The sequence below is a fragment of the Nanorana parkeri genome, unplaced genomic scaffold (assembly GCF_000935625.1).
Source record: "Nanorana parkeri isolate BGI_ZX_2015 unplaced genomic scaffold, ASM93562v1 scaffold163, whole genome shotgun sequence".
NCBI classification, from domain to species: Eukaryota; Metazoa; Chordata; class Amphibia; order Anura; family Dicroglossidae; genus Nanorana; species Nanorana parkeri.
In genome coordinates, this window is record NW_017306431.1 from 1934213 (window position 1) to 1959234 (window position 25022).

General features: G+C 45.6%; 1 protein-coding gene across 2 annotated transcripts in view; it reads left to right on the plus strand.

Moving 5' to 3' along the window:
- The first annotated feature begins 9 nt into the window (after positions 1-9).
- The window catches only part of CREB3L1 (cAMP responsive element binding protein 3 like 1), a 79073-nt gene continuing 54060 nt past the window's right edge, over positions 10-25022 (plus strand). For both annotated transcript variants that reach the window (XM_018554512.1, XM_018554514.1), the window contains exon 1: positions 10-166. In XM_018554512.1, coding sequence (XP_018410014.1) covers positions 74-166 — 93 coding nt within the window. In that variant the 5' untranslated portion in view covers positions 10-73. The remainder of the gene's footprint in view (positions 167-25022) is intronic.

Here is a 25022-nt window from a genome sequence, read left to right on the forward strand (position 1 = left end):
TGGCCCCAGAGCACATGGCCGATCGCCAGCTCCGCGACACCTGACAACACTATCTCCAGCGACCCCTGGGACCATGGAGGGAGTCACCATGCCGCAGGAGCGCACCTTTCACAGCCCCTTCCTGGAGCTGGAGGACCTGACCGAGGCTGACTTCATGAGCAATGTGGTAAGGGCATGCCCTGGTGCTGCGTGATGCAGGTGTGCTGGGAGATGATGCACAGCTCATCTCATCAGGACCACATCTGCTGGTGTTGATGGATCAGCTTATGAGACAGCTCCTGTGGTTCTGTGGTCTTGGAACTACAAGGCACTGGGTGTTCAGTGGCCATGCTGGGCCTTGTAGTCCCACAGAAGCAGGATCACAGGATGTCAAAGTGAAAAACAAAGAATTAATGATTCAATTAATCATTTAGTGCTGATGACCATGCAATGAAAATGTTTCTGCTTTCCATTATGTGATCTCAGCTGCTGGGATCAGACCATGCAAGTATGCATGTATCCAGTGATGATGGACCTGTTGATAGCACACTCTCAGCTATTCTGCCGTACAGAGTTTTCTTCCACAAGCCCCCCGGGTTACCCAGGGTTTCATGGTTTTGATGCAGCTGTGTGGTGTGTGATGATAAAAGCATTGTGTGGATTTTGCTAGACAGAGAACATCATCCTTGAGATGGAAGTTAAGTTATCTGGCGATGCACCAAATCATCGCAGAGCTCCATATATATCATTGACAATGGTTCGGAAGCAATTTGTGACACCTGATATTGTCTAAGGCACTTTTTTTTGGTTTATACTTTTTTTTTTTTTTAACCTGTTGCTTCCTGAGAGTTTCCCCCAAACCAAAGAAATTGTCTAATTCTATCATTTCATTGAATACTGTTGTCAGCCTGTGGAATATCCGAATGAAACATATACAAGCCGTGTTGTAGTGTGTCACCTGGACTCCATACAATATTTGAAATAGAAGCCTCGCTGCACTCCTTACCGGAACATTGGTAAACCCGTAAAAACAGGTGGGTGCTTGTAGTGACCACGGACGGCACCGTGAGTAACACAGAAAAAGCAATAATGTCACCAGCACACCAAAAAGATATTAGCAAAAGTCCATTTGATGACAAATTGCCATTCAATACCAGACGGAAGCGCTTTCGGGGCCTCAAGGGGACCCCTTCATCAGGCTCAGAATGACGAGACGGAAGCGCTTTTGGGGCCTTAAGGGGTTCCCTTCATCAGGCTCAGGCTTCATCTGGCTCATTCTGAGCCTGATGAAGGGGACCCCTTGAGGCCCCGAAAGCGCTTCTGTGGTATTGAATGGCAATTTGTCATTAAATGGATTTTTGCTAATATCTTTTTGGTGTGCTGGTGACATTATTGCTTTTTCTGCACTCCATACAGCGCATGTAGGAAGGATGATGGAAGTTACGTTATCTGGCGATGCAACAAGTCATCGCATAGCTCCATATATATCATTGACAATGGTTCGGACGCCATTTGTGACACCTGATATTGTCTTAGGCACTTTTTTCGGGTTTATACTTTGTTTTTTAACCTGTGTGAACACTTGCTTCCTGAAAGGCTCCCTAAAACCAAAGAAATTGTCTAATTTTATCATTTCATTAAATACTATTGCATGTCAGCCTGTGGAATATCCGAATGAAACATATACAAGCAGTGTTGTAGTGGGTCACCTGCACTCCATACAGCGCATGTAGACCTTGAAGTTAATGCGGTGCTCGGAGTGATAACACGGATGAAGCGGTGCATACTGAAGGATGTAGGCGCAGGTCACCAGAAGATATACTCAACAGTCACAATTTCAGCCAATGTTTCAAGGGGCCATGCAGGGTTCCTTTTCCTCACTATGTTGCCCTGAGGAAGCCCTGTGTGGCCCCCCGAAACGTTGGCTGTAATTGTCTGTGAAGGTTCTCATTCATCCAGGTCATAGTATATCTGTAAAAAATAAGTCAAGGCAACTGGACTTGCTGTATTTTCCTTGAAGACGTTTCGGGATGACCAGTGAAACGTCTTTAAGAAAAATACAGCAAGTCCAGTTGCCTTGACTCATTCTTTATAGATATGTTGGCTGTAATTGTGACAATAAATTCACGAGTATATCTTCTGACATCTTTGGCTTTGTGAGTGCTGGTGACCTGCGCCTACATCCTTGAAACAGATACAAATCGCTTATTTTTTTATAATTGATATTGTCATCATTGAGTAACCAGCAGTGGAAAAATCAACAGGTTGTTTGCACCTTCTATTTAAATGCATGACTCTACAGCAGAGTTGGAAGATCTGGATTGTGCTTGGTGACTTTAGACTGCAGGTTATTCAAAATGGCCACCGCCAGAGATAATTTAGCATTGCATTATAACATTAATCCAGATTTTAAAAGACTTGGGGGAAATATGCTCCTTCATGTGGCCATTGAACTGATGCAAATGGAAGCACTCTTTCCTTTGGGATAGACTAGCCCCTGATTCACCAAATAGCAATGGAGCAGCCACACTGGTTATTCGTTAAAGGAGAACTATGAGGCGAGTGCTTTTCACTCACCTCATAGTTCTAGCCGACCTGCGACAAGGAGACTGTCACAGGTCGGCTCAGTAGATCGGGAGGTGAGCGAACACATACCGGCGTTCGCTCACCTCTCGATCCTTATTCAAATCAATTAGTTGCGCTAGGAGTAGCTATATTTTGTCACCAGCTGCACCAATGTGTTGATATAAATCGGGCAAAATGAACTAGTATGTTGCGCTCGGTGTTGGTGGATCTCTTTGTTTTGGGGTAGGTTTAATTGTCATTAAACACAATGTCAAACTATATACGGTGAAAATGGTGATAAATAATTCTATGTGATAAATTAATAGATAGTACTTAAAATCGTGCTAGTTTGTGATCTATAAATAAATATATATAAACATATGTTGTTGATTAAATAGTGTATATAAATTATTCTGTGGTGACTCTAATTGTGTAGGATTACCGTGGTAGCGGTATAATGCTTATACCTAAAAAATTCCTTGGTACCACTATAAGTGTCTCAACATGGCTGGTTAGTGAATTACAATATGGTGAATGTATACTTTGTAAATTGTATCAAAAAGTAAAAAATATCAACAAATCAAAAAATTAATAACCGGCTGCGGCGTCTCAGTATACAGGGAGCTACAGCTCGCGGTATACTGAGCCTAGGGTGACTGGAGGACGCTAGTTTGTGTCCTCCCGTTACACTAAGGAGAACTATGGGGAAAAGCCCTGACCCCATAGTTCTCCTTTAATATTAAAGTAAACCCAGTCACCTAAATCTCATATCCTCTAAAGTCATTTTCATTATTTTTAAATCTGCAGCTTTCATCAAAATAATATTTCGTGATCCTGCCATAAAGGTTCAGGCACTTCCTGTTAAATGGTGACAAAGCTCTGTTCTTGTCTCCCAGTTGTTCTCCCATGTTGTCACCTTGTCACATGCTCTCCCAAACGAGACTCCAAGTGGTCAGCCAGTGAACATTGCACAGGCATGTTCCGCTGTGGCCACCAGTGACGTGCCGTACCTTTGGTTCCGGGTGAGGCATTCCCCAGCCTCGCTGCCAGCCCGCCGAAGCCACCCCCATATCACATCATAGCCTCGCCCTCAGCCCGCCAAAGCCTTGCCCCCCAACCCGGTCCCCAAGCTAGTGTGAAGGAGGGAGGAGACAGGGAGGAGCCTCCCTGTCCCTCACTTGCTCGTCACTGCTGAGGCATCGAGATCGATGGCCTCAGCGGGGTTTTTTTTCTTCTTTTTTTAATTGGACAGCTCAGACCAATGGCGCTTTGTCATTGGTCCAAACCATCCACAGAGCTCATGCCTCTAACACGGAGTAGAGGCTGCGACAGCTCTTGCCTCACTATGTTAGGTTACACAAGCAGTGGGGAATCCCGCTGCTGTGTAACCTAACTACCTGTCAAAATCCGGATGCAGCACTGCCTGTAATTAACAGGCAGCGCTCCGTCCATGACAGGTTACACAGAGGGGCAGCCTTTCCCTGCTGTGTAACCTGCTACAAGCGAATCTGAATGGAGAAAAAGCTGTCAGCTTCAGACTTGAAGCTGACAGCTTTTTCCTCCATAATACTAGGTGAGGCTCTGCCTCCCCTGACTGCAGGTCCCTGGTGGCCACCATCAGGAAACGTCCTCACGTCCTGAGAAAGGACGTGCAGTAGTTGCTGCAGTGCATGCATGTAGGCGAGGAGTGGTTGCAAAAAGGCTGCAGAAGATCAGCAACACAGGATAATAAATGTAAAACACTCTCAGGGTTATTTACAAAAGGGTGAAGGGGTTGGAGAAGGCCGGAGAAGTGAACAATCTAGGGCAACATCGCTGAACTGGAAAGTGAGCTGAATTGGAGAATTTTACCAAATCGGCTATGTTGTCCTACATTGTTCACGTCTCCTGCCTGCTCCAAACTCTTCACCCTTTTGTGAGTATTTTATATACAAAAGGGTTAGGGTTTACTTTAGTAGGTTAACAGTAATACCATGCAATGGTCCTGATTCATCAAGCTGCACCAAATAAAGCTCAAGGCATGCCTAAGTCGTCTCACTTCCAGTATTATTGTGTGACTGTTTTGCTTGCCTTTAGTGCAATTTAGCATGTCTTAGTTAGGTGATATAGCTAATTCATAAGTCACAGGCCACTGCCTTTAATACCTTTTGTATGATTACTTTTAGGTGTGGCTTCTTCCTCTCACTCAAATATATTTTACTCCAGATTTATGTTTTTGTTCTATCAGGCAGTAAATGGACTATTTCGTCACGGTCCCAGTCCATTGGAAGACAACCTCCTTCTGGACGGTTGGGTTTGGCATCTGGTTAGGTGATTCATGGCACTGCTGCACCTGCTAACAGTTTCTTCTGCCCATGGATATCCAAGCATTCACGATTTACTGCCTTGAGGCTCTTACAGCAGGAGCACAAATATGACAGGTCAGCTTGGCCGGGTGTCCTGTGCAGTGGAAAGGGGCGGCTGGAGATGAGTTGTGCTGGCAGACGTTCTCGGCGCCTTTAATCTCGCAGGCAGCTGATAGCGATTTGGATTGGCGTGCAGACTTGCTTGGATGACTATACTGCACTATGTGTAGTATACAGCGTATGAGATTGGAAAGTAGGTCTAGGTCATGTCTTTGGGTTACAATAGCAATTTGGATGGTAAAGCTGGCCATACCCCTATAGATTATCTGCAGACTTTCTATGGCCAGATGGAGAAAGTGCAACAGATTGCTCCATCTACGCTAAACTGTGTGGATGGAGGCCCCACCGGGCCAAGCTTCAGTATCTGGCTAAGTCGGCCCCGCTGGCTGTCAAAATACCTGAACAATCTGATTGGATGCAGGCATTGCTCAGGTCTTTTGACAGCCAGCGGGGACAACTCGCAAACTGAAGCTTGGTCCAGTGGTAGATTCCTCCATCCACACAGTTTAGCGTAAATGGAGGAGTCTGTTGCACTTTCTCCATCTGACTACAGAAAATCTGCAGAAAGTCTAAAGGTGTATGCAGAGGGGTCCCGAGGCCAGGTGTCACCCGGAGCGGATACCGGGTGACACCCTGTTGTGACGTCATTGCGCATGTACGTGACGTCACCACGCATGCACAGCCATCTTGGTGATACCTGCCGGCGGCCATCTTGATGATGGATGCCAGCAGAGAGAGGAGGGGACTTTCACCCGGCGGGATGAGGTATGCCGCTGGGTCCCCTCCTCTCTTCTCGGTCCCTGACCGAGTGCCCGACTTCTCAGAGGGGGTAACACCAGAATGACTGTTGGTCATTTTGGTGTCACCCCTCCAATGGTGTCACCTGGGTGCGGGCCGCACCCCCCTTGTGACACCACTGGGTGTATGGCCAGCTTTATGCAACTTTATTTCTCTTGAATCCTGAAGTGATCATTCTTAAATGTTAAATGCATTTGTCACCCACAGTATGTGTGATGTGCAATGATAATGTACTGCCAAGTAAATGCAGAACTAAAGAAGACCTATCTATTAGGGTTGCCACCTAGGGTTGACCCGGACAGTCTGGGTTTTGAATGCTGTGTCCGGGTTTCATGGCAGCAGAAACCCAGACACAAGATGTCATGCAGACAGGAGCAATCAAAATTAAGATAGAGGCTACTGGACCAACTGGACCCCACCAAAAATAAAACTCAACTGTGATATTTACATATGAATGGGCGGTGCTATTTACATAGGAATAAGCCGCGACTCATTCTCCCAAAAAAATGTCAGTGCGTCGCTGGAGTGTTCGGGTTTCACTAGAAGAAAAGGTTGCAACCCTACTATCTATGGGTCCTGATAGAGGGGTCAATGGCCCTTGTGATCTCGTGGCCGGTCCTCTCTTGAGACAGTCATCATTTACTTTTTAGTAGCCTAAGGGTCTGGAATGACAGAAATTCTCCAGCATATTAGAAGACTTTTTCTTTATTGCTATGGTCCAGAATTTGAGGAGGAGCTGAGCTAGAGGGCAGCTAATTCTACATTGTGTACAAGGTGCTCCAAGGCAATGGAATGCTCGGAGGAATGCGGCTCTGGCCTCAGAAACCTGCTGAAAGCCTTTATATAGCACCAACAATTTACAGTCGAAGGTCCCTATCTCACATGCAGAGCCAAATTTGACCGGAGCCAGTTAACCCACCAACATGTCTTTGAATTGGGGGGGGGGTCATGTTAAATGTGAGAGCCAGACCATGGTTGCAACGGACGTGAATGACGGATGATCATGGCTACCGCCCAGGTTTCATTTTACATGGTGCACCATTTTTATAGATTTCAATACAATTTTGGCTGCCCAGAGAAGGTTCTGCAACCTACAGCCAAATGTGTAAAAATGGGGGCCTCAATGCATGTCCCTAATGCACTATAAGTGCTCTTTGACACCTTGGGCAGAAAAGTATAGAAACTACAAGAATTTGTATCACTTTGCTTTGTCTGCCCTGAACTTAATTGAATGCAAGCTGTAGCAATTGTCCATGGTGGTGCTACAACCCTGATTTGTGTGCTTGGAAGGGCACTTTAAATTTGGAGCTAGGTGCACATTGGAAGGCTCAGGGGTTCAGCAAGGTTGGAGTATGTGCCCCCTGATTTGTATTCTTGTGCAGACATGCTCGGTATGTACACAGCAATCTTTTTTACCCTAGAAATGAGATAGACAACCTCAGCACTCCAGCTGTGATGACTACAAGTCCCATGAAGCATTGCAACACTCTGAGAGCCACAGGCATGACTCCCAGAGGGAGAAGCATGAAGGATTTGTTGTTTCATCACAGCTGGGGTGCCAAGGTTGCCTGTCCCTGGCCTAGAAGTAAATGGTGGCTCCATTGAACAGCTGCTGATGGCTCTCAACTCAGAAAACATCTGGAAGCCTTCAAGCAACCTGAGCTTTGCACCCATGGACAGGACCATAATTGCTGCCAACTGATTGTACCATCTCCTTTACATTGACCTAAACCACACAACGAGTGGGCCTACTTAAACAATATCCGATCAGGAAGGTCATTGCACTACATGTTGGCAGATCTAATAGAGATTGTACAATCAAAGCCCTAATCAGATAAAGAAAATGGTCCCATCTATGACCAGTATCATTTGTCCCATTTATGACCAGCATCACTTGTCCCATCTATGGCCAGCATTACTTCTCCCATTTATGACCAGCATCACTTGTCCCATCTATGACCAGCATTACTTCTCCCATCTATAACCAGCATCACTTGTCCCACCTATGACCAGCATTACTTCTCCCATCTATGACCAGCATTACTTCTCCCATCTATAACCAGCATCACTTGTCCCACCTATGACCAGCATTACTTCTCCCATCTATAACCAGCATCACTTGTCCCACCTATGACCAGCATTACTTCTCCCATCTATAACCAGCATCACTTGTCCCACCTATGACCAGCATTACTTCTCCCATCTATAACCAGCATCACTTGTCCCACCTATGACCAGCATTACTTCTCCCATCTATAACCAGCATCACTTGTCCCACCTATGACCAGCATTACTTCTCCCATCTATAACCAGCATCACTTGTCCCACCTATGACCAGCATTACTTCTCCCATCTATAACCAGCATCACTTGTCCCACCTATGACCAGCATTACTTCTCCCATCTATAACCAGCATCACTTGTCCCACCTATGACCAGCATTACTTCTCCCATCTATAACCAGCATCACTTGTCCCACCTATGACCAGCATTACTTCTCCCATCTATAACCAGCATCACTTGTCCCACCTATGACCAGCATTACTTCTCCCATCTATAACCAGCATCACTTGTCCCACCTATGACCAGCATTACTTCTCCCATCTATAACCAGCATCACTTGTCCCACCTATGACCAGCATTACTTCTCCCATCTATAACCAGCATCACTTGTCCCACCTATGACCAGCATTACTTCTCCCATCTATAACCAGCATCACTTGTCCCACCTATGACCAGCATTACTTCTCCCATCTATAACCAGCATCACTTGTCCCACCTATGACCAGCATTACTTCTCCCATCTATAACCAGCATCACTTGTCCCACCTATGACCAGCATTACTTCTCCCATCTATAACCAGCATCACTTGTCCCACCTATGACCAGCATTACTTCTCCCATCTATAACCAGCATCACTTGTCCCACCTATGACCAGCATTACTTCTCCCATCTATAACCAGCATCACTTGTCCCACCTATGACCAGCATTACTTCTCCCATCTATAACCAGCATCACTTGTCCCACCTATGACCAGCATTACTTCTCCCATCTATAACCAGCATCACTTGTCCCACCTATGACCAGCATTACTTCTCCCATCTATAACCAGCATCACTTGTCCCACCTATGACCAGCATTACTTCTCCCATCTATAACCAGCATCACTTGTCCCACCTATGACCAGCATTACTTCTCCCATCTATAACCAGCATCACTTGTCCCACCTATGACCAGCATTACTTCTCCCATCTATAACCAGCATCACTTGTCCCACCTATGACCAGCATTACTTCTCCCATCTATAACCAGCATCACTTGTCCCACCTATGACCAGCATTACTTCTCCCATCTATAACCAGCATCACTTGTCCCACCTATGACCAGCATTACTTCTCCCATCTATAACCAGCATCACTTGTCCCACCTATGACCAGCATTACTTCTCCCATCTATAACCAGCATCACTTGTCCCACCTATGACCAGCATTACTTCTCCCATCTATAACCAGCATCACTTGTCCCACCTATGACCAGCATTACTTCTCCCATCTATAACCAGCATCACTTGTCCCACCTATGACCAGCATTACTTCTCCCATCTATAACCAGCATCACTTGTCCCACCTATGACCAGCATTACTTCTCCCATCTATAACCAGCATCACTTGTCCCACCTATGACCAGCATTACTTCTCCCATCTATAACCAGCATCACTTGTCCCACCTATGACCAGCATTACTTCTCCCATCTATAACCAGCATCACTTGTCCCACCTATGACCAGCATTACTTCTCCCATCTATGACCAGCATTACTTCTCCCATCTATGACCAGCATCACTTGTCCCATCTATGACCAGCATCACGTGTCCCATCTATGACCAGCATCACGTGTCTCATCTATGACCAGCATCACTTCTGCAGGCCATACTACTGATTTATCCATTTGTGGAACTGTGTCTAATATACTTGCTGCTGTTATGTTTCAGGCAGTTATGTGGTTCTTTGACCTGATAAGAATCTATTGGTTAGAACGCCTGCAGAATGGAGAGCCCTGCAACCATATGCATGTCAGTGCAGCGCAACCAAAGTATCAAGAACTGGTCCGACTAGTCTTGTATCTCCACAAAGCTGTAACACAATTGTGAATTGAGTTCCGGGACTTTAGCCTGGAGCTGCCTCCTATAGTGACCTCCTGTTATAACTCTGTGTATTGCAGCCTGTAGAGACAAGCTTAACATGGGGAATGTGCATGGCTATCCGAAATATGGCTTAGAACAAAAAATGGAGGTGGCCAAAATAAAGAAGAGCCTGAAGGAGTTTTTATTGGTAACAAAAAAAGCATAAAAGTGCCAAAGTGTTTCGGGGACAAACACCAACCACTTCTTCAGGGCTTCAGGTTAAATTCCAAAGTGGAATCCCTTGGGGAAAGGACTCAGCAAAAGTTACAATTATAATGACCACAAATATGAGGGAAGATGCAGCAGTTTGCAATTTGGGGGCTTGACTCTAAATTAGTCTTAGACCCTAGATGCCTAAAAACTTGCATGAGAGGTGTTGCTAGATCCAGAAACCAAGACTTGGTTCTACTGAGTGCCCTGGCATGGCAATTTTGCATGTTCATTCGAGGGTCCTGCTTCTCTGGGTGGGGACTGCTGGCTATAGAAGCTCCTATGGTTAAATTCTAAGGGATTCCAGCAGGATGGCAAGACGAGCAGGATGAAGGTTCAGATTAGAATAGAAGAGCACAGAGTTTAGCTATTGTGTGTTGCTGTTCCTTCACTATCCAATCACAGGCTGGGGCGGTCCGTGACCAAGATATATTGCTTTAACTGCAGTAAAGTAAGGTCAGGTCAGGGGGTTTGGGTAAAAATGTCCATACTGCAAAACTATCTGATTAGAATGACAGATTCTTGGACAGGTTCAAAAGTTCACACATATTTCATCTTGTGTCATTCCTGTCTTAGGTCATTGTTCTGACAGATACCTATTACAGAAACATTGGTGATGTTATGAGCTGTCAGCATTCAATGACATTTTGGGGTCATTTATGAAAACAACCAGTCAGGCCTTGTTCACACCAAATGCAGAGCAGATCCGGTCAGGTTTCTGCACACGCACGCTAGTCTTTTAGATGCGTTTTTGATGCAATTTTGACACGTTTTTGGCTAAAAAAAATAAAATATTTTTTTAAAACTTTAAAATGGGCTTTCAGTGCTTTCCAGGCATTTGCATGCATTTTTAACGCTTTTTTGATGCATTTGCAGATCCAGAGCAAGTAAAATAGGGCCTGCTGCAGTAATTTCACCTGCTTTGGAACTGCACGCTGCAATGTGAACTGGAGCAAAAAATACCATTGGAATACATTGGACGCAGTTTTGATCCGGTCTGTAACTGATCTGCTCTGCACCTGCTCCGCGCTTGGTGTGAACAAGGCCTCAGATGCATTGTAGGCCTGTTCACACGACGTCCGTTTTCTGTGCTGACCTGGTCCGTACGCTCCTGCACTAAAAATACATCCCAATGTATCCCTATGTGTTTTATGGGCTACAGTTCTCACGTGCGCAGTCCGTTCAGGTTATGACAGAAAAAATACTGCATGTCGCATTTTGTCCGGTCAGGAAATGCAACAGAAATGGAACGCAATGCAGCTAAGCAAAAAAAAAAGATAGGCAGACAGGTTGGGGTAGAGGTAAAGACATGAACTGCAAACATTTTGAACATGCCCATTACCTTTCCATGGACATACGAGTAAAGGAAAATTTTTTATCCGGGCGAGCTCGCAAATCCTCATATAAACTCCAGAACTGACCCTTGGAGTCCCGGAGCCTCAAGATCGGGTGTACCCAATAACGACGTCTCCTGCGGGCTCCTTCTCTGCAGATTGCTGTAGCCAGCACCATCAACATGCCTGCAAACATGTGATACATGTCTGATCACCAGCTTTACATACGCAAAGGGAAGTAGATGTTACAAGAGGGCGGAAGTGACTTCAGAGGAAGAATCTGCATATGACAGCCCCACGGCTTGAAAAAAATTAAAATGTCAGCATCCGGACCGAAAACGCATCAAAAACGCACTGCATGAGTAGCACCACGTCTGCAGATCCGCACCTGATCCGGACCTGAAAATCATGTGAACAGGCCCTAAGTCTCCAGAATGCCTTAAAAAATGACAACTGAGATATGGGACCCCTATTGTCTTTGGCAATGCCAGTGATGGGCAAACCACATCCTTCCAGCAGGTAAAACTCTGCAAGTTCCAGATATTTTCTTAAAGGGTATCTATGGTCAAAAAAACTAAAAATAAATCTGTATTTCTATATTGAATTTCTATAATTTTGGTCCCCTTCCATATCTGTCCCACAACCACATCCATCCTGAAGTTTGGAAACTTACTTATTGAAGATGCCCATAGGATGTACTTCCTCAATGCAGTGACACCATTCTACCCAGCCCTGTTAATAGGCACTACCTTGTGTCACAGCTCTTACACAGCCTGCCTTCTGAACTACAACGCGATGTCTGAACAATGTAACATTATCATTGCTTGCTGGAAGCAATGCAGGATGGGATATGTAGTCATGAGAAATGGAGATTGCATCACATCAAGCAACAGGGAAAGAGACACAAAGCACACGGGGACTCCAGGAAGTTGGTGACAGTGATGGGCAGACGGAAGGCGGCACTCGCTACATAAAAGGGATTTTTCCAAGTAAGCTTTGATTGCATTATCAGAAACAACTATAGTATGTATTCCTATTACAATGCTTATAAGGGGACAGGATATGCCTCAGGGCCCATGCACACCATCAAGAGTGCGCTCCAGTGTGTTCAGCCTCTGGGACGCAACCCAGTCGGCTCACTTTGTTTTGGAGCGGGAGGGGGCGTGGTGGTGCATTGAACTCAATGGTACCGCATCCATGCCCCCTGCCCGCAATGCTGCATGCACTATTTTTTGCAGATCGCACTGGACCGCACCACGGGTGGGAGAGGGGGCTGCAGTGCCATTGAGTTCAATGCACCGCCCCAAAACAAAGTGAGCCGGCCGGGTTGCGTCTCCAGAGGTCAAACGCACTGGAACGCACTCTTGATGGTGTGACTGGGCCCTTAGACCGCAGTGACGAACAAAATTTGAGGGAGCATATTGGAATATTTTTCTCAAATTCCAAACTTTCTGCATTTATCGATGGTTATGTTACAAGACTCTACTACTCCTTACATGACTTTAAATGACTCTGTCAAGCGAATGGGTTTCTTAATTTTGTCATTACCATTGCCTACTTATATTTATTTATCAGGGGAAATGACTTTGCCTTCTGTTCACTTGTCGGCGACCATGTTGGTTAGCTCTTTATAGCAGTGCGCGCCTCGAAGTTGTGAGCTAGCACCAGGAAGTCATTATATTATGTGATTGTGGTTGCCACTAATGATTTGTTTTGCTCAGTGGGAGCCATCCTTTGGCTTTTAGAGAGCCATTTATTGGATGCCAGTGTTTACAATTACAGATGACAGTTAGTCAAAAAGAAACAATTAGAATATTGCTTAGTTTCTGTTTCCAAGCAAAGTGAATGGTCATTAACCTTCTCATCCTTCAGTGAGACTATTCGTTGTAATGAAATTAAAGTGACCCTGTCATCACAGGATTACTTATACAAAAAAACAACAACTATTCTTACCTTTTCAGCAGCCCTTGTCATGATACACTGCTTCCTGGCCGCTGCAGGCATGCACACTTCCAGGTGTGTGAATAGCTGCCCACTGCTGCCCTCTGCACACAATGGTTCTTCCTGCTGGCTTGTACATCAAATTAGTCCATTCCCCCATCTCATGGAATCCAGTGGAATCTCCTCTGCCGAGCCACCTGAAGCTGTTAGAATACCTGACCAATGGCTGCATCTGATTGAATGCAATTGTTGTTCGACCAGCAATTTTGCACCAGAGACCTTCAATGTTTGTGGATTTGGGTCTTGTCAACAGGGCCACCCACGGCTCAAGCTTCGGGCCAAAATTTGAGCTGGGCATGGCCAGTTTATCATCCAGGGGATGGGCTGTTGTATTAGCAGATTGTCAGGTAGCCGAGGTGTTAATGACCTACCAAAGTTCTGATGGACATTCTTTTAAACTAGTAGCATGACTACCGGGGCCTAAGCCCTTGAATAAAAATGGATGATGATCCGTGTTTACACGTTTCACCTCACAGCCTTGTAGTCTCAATCATCTCTATGATTAGGCCCGTAAGGGTGAAATGTGTAAGAGGCAGGCAGCTGCTGGACATGGATTCTTTTAGAGATGGCCGCTGGATTTTTATGGATTAAAACATATTAACAGTGAACAGCTGTGTGCGACTTCTTCCTTTGTGACATTGGTGTTTTGGAGCACGGGTGGCTCCTTGTCTGGTCAGCACCCACATATATATATATATATACCAATACAATAATCTGGAAAACCAACAAAATGATAGCCACTCAAAGCAGTCTTCAACTAGTGGAAATTGGGCAACCTGTGTGCGCTGTTTCTTTGCCAGTTGATTTTTTGTTTTGATGTATTTGGTGTGGGAACACACTGGAGGTATTCAGTTGCCCTCAGCCAGTCTGGGTTTCTTGTGTGTCGCTGGACCTTTAAAATGGAACTGCATTTACCTTCTTTTAAGCAATGCAACATCCACGAGCTCCCTTGCTGATGCCAACCTCTTCTCAGTGGCTTCTTCCAGGTTTGGAATCATTGACCATCTTACTTTGCCAGATTGGGATGGTGTAACTCGCACACAGGAGTTTATTCATCACAAAACCTGGCAGATGCTGAGATTGTACACTGATCTGTGCATGCATCTCAAAGTAAATGGTATTTAGTTTGCTACAGCACTGTATATATATCATAAACACTAGAGTGTCCCTAGATGGCACTGATGAGTATAGGCTCGTCAGCACCATCTAGGGGTGCTACTGCCATGCGAAAGGTAATCTGTCTGGCTATATATATCAGCTGTACTTTTTATACATGAAGCCCTTGCTGGGGTTTTTTTTAATTAAAGTATTTGTTTTCTCCTTTGTATAATCATCTGTTTCATCTCAGTACTGCTGACCTCCTGCAGCATCTTTGCAGTCACTTCCTGGCTACATGCACTCCAGTGATGGCTGCATGACATTTCTCAGGGTGGGTTTCCTAATGGGGACAACAGTGGATCATGCCTGCAAAATGTTTGTTGAAGCGCCCATCAGAAGCTCGTGTGACAGGGTGACAAGGCAAGGGCACAACTGGGGGACAGGTATATAGCATTGTCACCCTATGTGACTTTGCCTGATGAAGGAACCCTCGGTGGTTCCGAAATGTTGCCCTTTGCTATATGGTTAGATGAGAGTTCTGGTTGTTGAATACAGGATAACTGAGTTTACTGTCCTTTAAATGTTCAGCACAGCAGATCCTGTTTCCAAAAGAAGGTATTTGCCTATCTCATTCCATCACAAATCCCCAAAAATCAGAGGATTATTCCTGATTTTAGGATAGTAGGTGAAGCCATGGAAATCATTCCATTATGTGGCCAACTGTACATCCAGAACGGCTGGTTTAGAGCCCAGATACAGCCGAATATTCCAAAGTGCATACAGCTGTTTCAGGTTTGTTGGCCATCATCATTACAGTGCATGGAAACATTGGGGTTGATTTACTAAACACAAATAGGCTGTTCACTTTGCAAGGGAATTTTTACATTGCAGGGTCAGTTTCCCTTATCTTGGTGAATGTGCTAAAATGTCACTTTGCGAAGAATACCCAATTATGTGCAACGTAAATTTAAAAAACGTTATTTTTGCTTGCACGTGATTGGATGATGGAAGTCTACAAAGGAAACTATACAAAGAATGTTTGTTTTTGCCTTTTTTCGCACAGAGCAAATGTTCTGCGCAAGGTGAATGGCTCTGCGTATTTTTTTTAAATACACCACCTTGTATACAGTAAAGGGCTTGCTCTATTTTTTGCGTTTGCAGTGGAACGGAACACAGGCAAAGTTTTGCCACGCGTCCAATCACACTGCGGGCGGGGGAGGGGGGGGGGCGTGGAAGCGGTGCCATGGAATTCAATGCACTGCCACACCCCCTCCATGAGATGAGCACATCAGTCTGCTGCTTCTCCTTTCACTGTCCAATCACTGTCCAGAGACCTTTGTGTATTTCAGAGAAAAACAAGGTCTCTTGCCCTTTTCAGACACGGCTGTGTCGGCAGAGCTGTGTAGATTTCATAACTGCATGGATACAAATACATTTAGGTATATGATATGTATCTCATCTGTGTATTTAGCTGTTTTCCTGGAGTTCAGATTTAAATGGAGAGTAATTCCAGCTCATTTATTACCTAATTTGTTCTTGGCATGGAACCAGGATTGGCCTCCAATCTTAACAACGTGAACAGAGACGCAGAGGGATTGTGGGTAATAACCAAGAGTCTAGCTGACCTTCCCGTGTCTCCGTCTTTACATCTATTGTGCAGCTTCATAGAGTAATACTTGCAATTATTTTAAATGAGCGAAGCTTAAGGAAAGATGATGTGTAGACGTCGATGGCGGCCATTCTTGCCGACTGAAAGAACCGTCCGGTCTATTGATCTCGGAAGGCGATGCCTGTTGCTGGGGACTCATGCCTGGAGAGGTCAATGGTTAATGACAATATACTGAACAGATACACGAGTCTGGCTCATGTCAACCAGTTTATCCTGTAAAGAAGAACTCCAGGCATTTTAACTAGGGATGCACCGATACTGATACTAGTATCAGTATTGGTGCAGATACCGAGTATTTGGGCGAGTACTGGTACTCTCCCAAATGCCCCGATACCTTCCCCGATACCGGAACTTCCGGTCAGAGGAATGACCCGCCTCCCTGCTTTCTGATTGGCTGGAAAGCCAGCTCAATGCTGATTGGCCGGGAAGCCGGCTTTCCGGCCAAATCAACAACGAGCCAGCCAAACAGCCGGCTTCATGCTGATTGAGTGGGAAGCCTTTTACTGCCCCCTGACTGTCCACTGAGTTTAGTTATAATCATTCCCTCTCAGTAATTTACAGGGGTAGGCAACCTTGGCTGTCCAGTTGTTGTGGTACTACAAGTCCCACGAGGCATTGCAACACTCAGAGCCACACGCATGACTTTAAGAGGTAGAGACTTCATGGGATTTGTAGTTTCACCACAGCTGGTCTGCCAAGGTTGCCTACATACTGGTATACTATCTATTTGTACAAATCTTTCTGCACAGTCCATTTTTGTCCTTCTCCCGCCTTTGTTTTTTTTTTCTCTCTCATTTCCTCTCCCACATCTGACATTTTCCATCCTGGTTCACGTATCCTGGAGCCTTCCAAGTGACTCTACCATTCCCTTGATTAAATGTCAACATTGGGCAGAGAGGTCCCGTGCTGTAGTTTGAGGGAGGGTGTGCACTGGAAGCCTCATTAGAAATAGGAATACAGGTGAACATATTTACTCTCAGTGTTAGGAAGGTGACAGAAAGCAGAGCAGAGCATTATTTATACACATGAAGGAATTCTACATAAAGGAACAGAGTGCTCCGGTCACCTGGAGTCCATCCATGCCAATGGTACACAGACTTTTCATTAAAGGGTATCCATGATCTAAAACTAAAAATACTTGTACTCAATACCGAAAAACCGGTATCTGTGCATCCCTACTTTTTTTGGTGATGTTGTTTTGCAAAATGTATTTTATTTTACCAATCCCAGGAGCCAGGTCGCCAATGTTTCTTAAAAAATACAGCTAGCACCTAACTTTTCAGGTGTTTCTCTAGTTGTTGACAATAGAGCTGGCCCCTATAAGAGCCCATTCACACTGCGGATCAGCGCAGTTTCCGCACTGATTACAAACGGGAGGTTTTGGGAGTTTTTAATTGCGCTTCAGTGCTGATCGCGCATGTGCAACGTCATCGCGCACGCACATGATGACATCATGCGCTGTTACCTCCAGGTGGCCATCTTACTGATGCACACCAGCAGAGAGGGGAGGGAATGTTCACCCGGTGTAATATGGTATGTCACCGGGTCCCCTCCTCTCTCTCTCGCAACTGTCAGGCTATTGGTCCATGACCAAGTGCTCAACTTTTCAGAGGGAGTGACACCAAAATGACTGACAGTCCTTTTGGTGTCACCCCTCCAATGGCGGATTGTGAGCCCCCCATGTGATAGCAATTAGGTTAAAGGAGGACTATGAGGTGAGTGATTTTCCACTCATAGTTAGAGCCAACCTGTGACAAAGAAGCTGTCACAGGTCGGCTCTATCGATCGGGGAGTGAGCAGAAACATGCAGCCGATCCGCTCACTTCCTGATCATCTCCCTGCAAAGAGTGGTGGCTGTCAGTCACCACTCCCCGCGGGGATTCCCTCCTCCCCTCTCCGATCCTCCAGTGCTGACTGGAGGAACAAATGGGGGAGGGGGCGGGCACAGCTGGCTCTGCCTCTAGATAGGCAGAGCCATCTGTCACTCACGCAGCTGGGTGGATCTTGACAGTAATGCCGGGATCTGTCCTGGGTGCGGCACTCACAGTATTGCCCGCGATATACTGAGCTTTGGGTCACGGTAGGAGCTTAGTATATGTCCTCCCGTGACAGTGAAGAAAACTATGGTAAAAACACTTACCTCATACTTCCCTTTTAAGTAAAAAAAAAGTTAAATAAAATACATTTAGAAATATCCAATTTTTCTATTAAATCCCCCATTCCTGCGAACACGCATATATTAAAGCAAACACGTGCATGGTGCATCTACGTACAAAAACAACGAGTGCGCCACATATGTTAGGTATTGCCGCATGCACGATTGAGAGCAATAATTCTAGGGCAAATATTTATGGTTAACTCTAAACTGATGACCTGTACAGCCTTTTAAAGCGACACCTAAAAATGGGTTTTATATTTTGTTTTTGTGCACTAAAATGAACTTAAAGGAGAACTATGAGGCGAGTGATTTTTACTCAACCTCATAGTTCGAGCCGACGTGTGACAATGAAACTGTCACACGTCAGCTCAGTAGATTGGGCAGTGAGCAAACACATACCGTCGCTCGCTCATGTCTCGATCCTGTCCCTGTAGAGAACTGTGACTGTCACTCACGGCTCTCTGCAGGGATTCCCCCTGCTCCGATCCTCCAGCGCTGACTGGAGGAACGAACGGGGGAGGGGGCAGGTACAGCCGGCTCTGCCTCTAGATAGGCAGAGCTGGGTGGATCTCGACAGTAATGTCAGGATCCGTCCCGGCTGCGGCGGTCTCAGTATACTGCGAGCTGTAGCTCTCTATATACTGAGCTTTGGGTGACGGGAGGACGCTAGTTTATGTCTTCCCGTGACCCTTAGGAGAACTATGGGGAAAACACTGACCCCCATAGTTCTCCTTTAAGTGTATTTTTTACTTAAATTTTGGGCTTGGGCAGGATCTCTGCTTTCAGGAAATATATAAAGGGGGAATCTTCCAATGGGGATACTTGTTACCGTGACAACTTACTAAGAGGAAGTTACCCCAACCTTGGAAATATATCCTCTCACTACCTGTTGAGTCTACAGGACAGGAAGTGAAGGGAAATCTCCCCAATGAGATGTGACTGGTAAGAAAAAAAAACAAATCTGACCGCATACTCTATTGAAAGTGAAAAAAGAGTTTTGGCTTTAGATATACTTTAGCAGGATCGCCTGCCAGGTTCTGGGGCTGAGACACTGATAAATCATCTTTCAGTACATCTTTTGGCTGGAGCGGAGCAGGATTCCCCTATGACTCACAAAACATGAAACAGAACTGGAACCTGCTTACAGCTCGGCATGGAACAGCTGATTGTGTCGTCTGAAATTGTCTCTGTGTACCTGACCCTGCTGTTCTCAGTAATCTGACTTTAATAGGATTTGCTCAGCCACTTGCTCAGAACATGAACACACTTTGCTAACAGAGGGGAATGTCTGTCAGGTTCTCAGTCCCAGATGGTGAGCCTGTGTTTAGCTGTGAAGTAACTACAAATCCCAGAATGCGCTGCCATCCAATTAGAACCTGGTCCGAAGCTGAGCTCTTCCGAACACAAAAGGAGCCCCTACCAGGCATGGAAGGAAGCTCCTTCTGTGCCGCCCAATGAGCTGCTGGCAGGGCATTCCCCACCCAGAGCTTGACATAAACAAATGGGCAGGGTGCAGTGATGTCATTGACCTTATATGGCTACATGGCTATATTTGGTAAATTACATTTACCTAATATGGCTATGGAGCCATTTAAGGTATCTAATGTAATCTCAAGCATCCCTTTTTTTACATTCAGTTGTGGGGAGGCTATTGCCTGGCCCGCAACTGATTGGATGGGAGTGCCCATGCTACTTTCTTGCTCTGAAGCTTTGCAAGCTGCAGCTTGACATAAGCAAAGGGGCAGGATACTGTGATCTCATTGAGCTTTTATGGCTACATGGCTATATTTGGTAAATGACTTTGGCCATATAAGATAAATGATGTCAGCTCAATCACCCTGCCCTTTTGTTTACATTCAGCTGTGGAGAGGGGGGTGCCTGGCCCGCAGCTGATTGGGTGGACGTGGCTATGGCACTTCCGTGTTTGGAGGAGCTCAGGATCCCTGCCTGAAGCTTGACATAAGGAAACGGGCAGGATGCAGTGACATCATTGACCTTATATGGCTTCATGCCTATATTTGGTAAATTACATTTACCTAATATTGCTATATGGCCATATATGGTAAATGATGTCAGCACAAGCATATGGCCCCTTTGTTTACAATGAGCTGTGGGGCGGGGAATGTCCAGCCTGCAACTGATTGGCTGGAAGTGCCCATGGTACGTCCTTGTTTGGAGGAGTTCAGGTTCCCCGTCTGCAGCTTGACATTAACAAAGGGGCGAGATGCAGTGACTTGAAGAAAATCGCCTTCAATGTCCTATCACATAGGGGGCTTATGAGCCCCCCTATAGCCATGTAGCCATATAACGGCCTTATATGGCTACATGGCTATATTTCGTAAATTACATTTACCTAATATGACTATGTGGCTATGTAAGGTAAATGATGTCAGCACATGCTGACATCACACCCCTGTGATGTCAGCACACCCCTTTGTTTATATGCAGCTGTGGGGCAGGGAATGCCTGGCCTGCAGATATTTGGGTGGAAATGGCCATGGTACTACCTTGGTACTGAAGAGCTCAGGTTCGGACTGGGTTTGATCTATGAATACAGACCCCCAATGGACTTCCCTAGTGACATTTTTGCTGTTGTTTTTGTACAATCAAAACGTGGAATTACAATTCAGTTACAGACAGTATTACTCGTATGTCATCTGACACAATAAGGCAATTTCTCCAATTTGATTTCAGGTTCAATAATGCAAAGAATCCTGTTTCAATATTTTTTTTTTTTTATAATGCCGAGACAATAGATGTAGGAATTGAATTCCCATTAGGGTCAGGGGACACTCAAGTAGAGTAGTTGACGTGTTTCGGGGGTCCAAAGCATACCCCCTTTATCAGGGATTGAGTGGCAATGGGATTACTTCAGGCTTGTCAGCAGCATGTTTGGCAGATTGTTGTTTCTGTATATGTTGCATTTGCAGAATTTTCCTCACTTCCTGTCTGTTGAAGCCATTGTTAGCTGCACAGGAAGTGAGGGAAAATCTCTCTAAACAGAGTCCTGGATTGCAATAAAATCCCTAAAGGAGTTCCACTTCCTTCCCCACTCAATCCAAAGTGATACATATGCTATAGGAATCCTGCTCTTGTGATTAACAACGGTCAAAGGATCATTTGGAGAAGCTGTCTGTATTATGTGACCTCTCGCTGGCCCAGAACTTACCCCGATGGGGCTCTCCAGAGTCATGTCTAGCCTTTCAGGAGAGCCCACGACGAAAGGCCTAGGGCCCTAACCCCCTGTTCTCTATGTAGCAGACTCGCCTGCTGGGTTCTGCAGCTGAGACGCTGATAAATCATTTCTTCATTACATCCTTGGGCCAGAAAGGCCTAGGATTCCCCAGTGACTCACAAAGACATGAAATAGGACTGGAACATGCTTACAACTTACTATTAAACAGCTGACTGTATTGTCTGATCGCTCTCCATGTACCTGATCTGGCTCTTCTACCCCAGCTGGGATTAATAGGATTTGGTCAGCCGACGGCTCAGTTCGTGAACGCTTTTTGCTGACAGATGTGGATGTCTGCTGTTCACCAAAATCCCTTGTACTCCTGCAGGTAGACAATTGCAATGAATGTATTATATGTATCCTTCCAGGGTTCTAAACGGTCAGATGTTAGCTTTGCTTTAAGGGGCTTTGACAGGGTAAATGCACAATTTTTACTGTGTTTTTAGCTAACCAAAAATGTTAGAATACTGGCAGGAGTGAACAAACAGTATAAAAGAGCACAGGCAGAAAGATAATCTTGGTGTACTGACTTTTCTACACAGAGTTTTACTGTAAGTACACTGAGAGAGATGATCTCAGAATGAACAGGTTGCATGTCATCTAATCCTTGAGCAGCTCAGCTAACACTCTACAGGAAATCATGGCAGAGGGACGTCCCCACACTTGTAGTCCATTCATTCTTCCTCCTGCCCCTGTTGCGGATCCACGGATCACGGTTGCAATGCTTTACTGGCTGCAGTGCAATAATATAATAAATGTATTTGGGCAATATTTGCCTACCCCGAAGCTTAGCTTTAAAGGAGAACTATGGGGTTAGGGCTTTTCCCCATAGTTCTCCTTAGGGTAACGGGAGGACACAAACTAGCGTCCTCCCGTCACCCTAGGCTCAGTATACCGTGAGCTGTAGCTCGCGGTATACTGACACGCCGCAGCTGAAGCGGATCACGACAATTATGCCGGGATCCACTCAGCTGCGTGACTGACAGCTGGCTCTGCCTATCTATCTCTGGATAGGCAGAGCCAGCGGTCAATCCCGCAGACAGTATTGTCGGGATCCGTCCCGGCTGCGGCGTCTCAGTATGTAGCTCGCGGTATACTGAGCTTTGGGTGACGCTAGAACGCTGGTTTGTGTTCTCCCGCGACCCTTAGGAGAACTATAGGGAAAAGCCCTGACCCCATAGTTCTCCTTTAAAATTGAGTGTAAATTGTAGCTTGAACTATTGAGCTCTGTAAAGAACATTTTTTTACAATCAAAGACGCTTAGAAGAGCCTGTAACAATGTGAAAAGGAGCCGAGAGCTACACCTGCTGGCTGAGGGAGAAAACTACATATTAACATGAAATATTTCATATTTACCTGGCTAAAAGGATAAATATTTTAATATTTCATTTTTTATCCCTGACCATAAAAATAAGGAAAGAAAATATGTACAAAAACAGCCTTCCTTATGATCAAACCTGACTTTAAGGCCTCATTCACATGAGAAGCGGCCGGCACGTACAGCTCCATGCTGTGTGGACGGCCGTATCGGGCTGCTCCCGGGAAGGACAGGTACTACGTGTGATTAGTACGCAGCCCCTGTCCTTCTCTATGGGACTACACGGCCGTGCGCCGCCCTACGCTCACCCGCCCTGCACCTCCGTGCGTGTGGGTGTCCGTACTCGTACGCTGACGGGATGGTTCATGTCTGTGTCCGAGCCGGGACAGCCGCACGCGTACGGACCTGCACTTGGGGTGAGCGTAGGGCAGCGTATGGCTGCGTAGTCCCATAGAAAATGACGGGGGCTGCGTACTAATCACACGCAGCACCTGCCAGGTACGGCCCTGCACGGAGCTGTCTCGTGTGATTGAAGCCTTAAAAGGAACCCCCCCCCCCCGACCCCTTTTCCTGGTTCTTCTGTCTTTATTTGTTATTAAGTAATTTTTTACCTTTCATCCAGAAATCACATACTCTCTCACCCAGCAAATCCAGTGTTGTCCTGTTGTGATTCGCTGTTTGGATGCCACATGCCGGGTCCCATACCACCATCTTTCCCTATAATGTCATCAGGAGCTGGGTGTCTCTTCCAGGTTCAGGCAGCTGGCCCCCTGATGACCCACCTGGGGACCCATCGTTCTTGCCTAGGTAAGAATAGAAATGGGAAGGATTAGGTTGGGGTGCGCTGAACCCCCCAAAAAAGGAAACAAAACCCCAAAAAGGTCAAATTGTTTACCCTATGGATGGGGGATGCAATGGGGGAAAGTTTTTTCTTCTGATTGAAGGTCCAAATTAATTTGTTTTTGGAGACGACTCCGAGGTCTTTGCTATAGTGTTCCATATGCACACTTCCAGTAACAACCCATCGCTCTGGTTGCACAATCTACACAACCTAATCTGATTTGTGCCGAGCCATCTGGTGTCAATGCAACTCTCACAAGTGATACTCCGAAAAGGAGCATTTCTTAGAAGGAAGCCGGGCCTGATTAGTGATAAAAGGGAGCCCTGCGGCTCAAAGTAAATGAGAAATATGAATCGGCCATTAACAACCTGCTGGTGGTCTGGCTGTCACGCTTATGGTTTTGAAACTTTTTCAGTAACTGAACTGGAACAAATATGAAGATCATGAACGGTATTGAGTAGTCAGAAGTCCAAATCTGCATTCTTGTTTCAGGTTACTGCTGTCAGTGAGTGAAGGTGACAGCCAGGCAACTAGCAATTTCAAGTTTTTGGGCATACTAGATACTTTTGAATGGGACCGAAATGAGATTGTACACTCATATTGTAGCATGTAGGGTGAGCCTAAAGCTGATTATACACCAGTAGAATTTCAGTGTGTTTTCGGAAACTTTGCTCAATTTTCAAATTGTTAATGGGGTCACATTGGTGATCGATTTTGTTTGCAGTGACGAAAAAAGTCAAAGGAGCCGCATGGTCAATTTTTCTCCAGTGAATAAAATTCTGACATTTAATGTGGTTTTCGTTCAGGAAACTCCATTCATTCCAAAATCCGATATAGGTCTGCAACCAACTAATCGATTCATTGATAATCGATAATGAGAATAGTTATCAACTATTCTCATTATTGATTAGTTGGTTGGATCCCCCAACTCTCTCCTCCGCGCTGGAGGGCACAGCAATGGGCAGGTCCAATAGCCACCCTGCTATTGGCTAATGCAATTGGAAATAGCAAATAGCAGGCTGGCTATTGCACCCGCCCACTACCTGCTGTATTTACATTGAGCTGCGGCCTGCGGAATCTTGCCACTGGCAGCTGTCATTCTCTGGCTGAAGCTATTCAAGCGCCATGTGCTTACAATACAATTATTTTTAAAAATATTATAACAGATGGGGAAAAAAATAATTTTCCGTATCGGCCTGACAAATTCTGCTGCGGTATGTGTGTTGC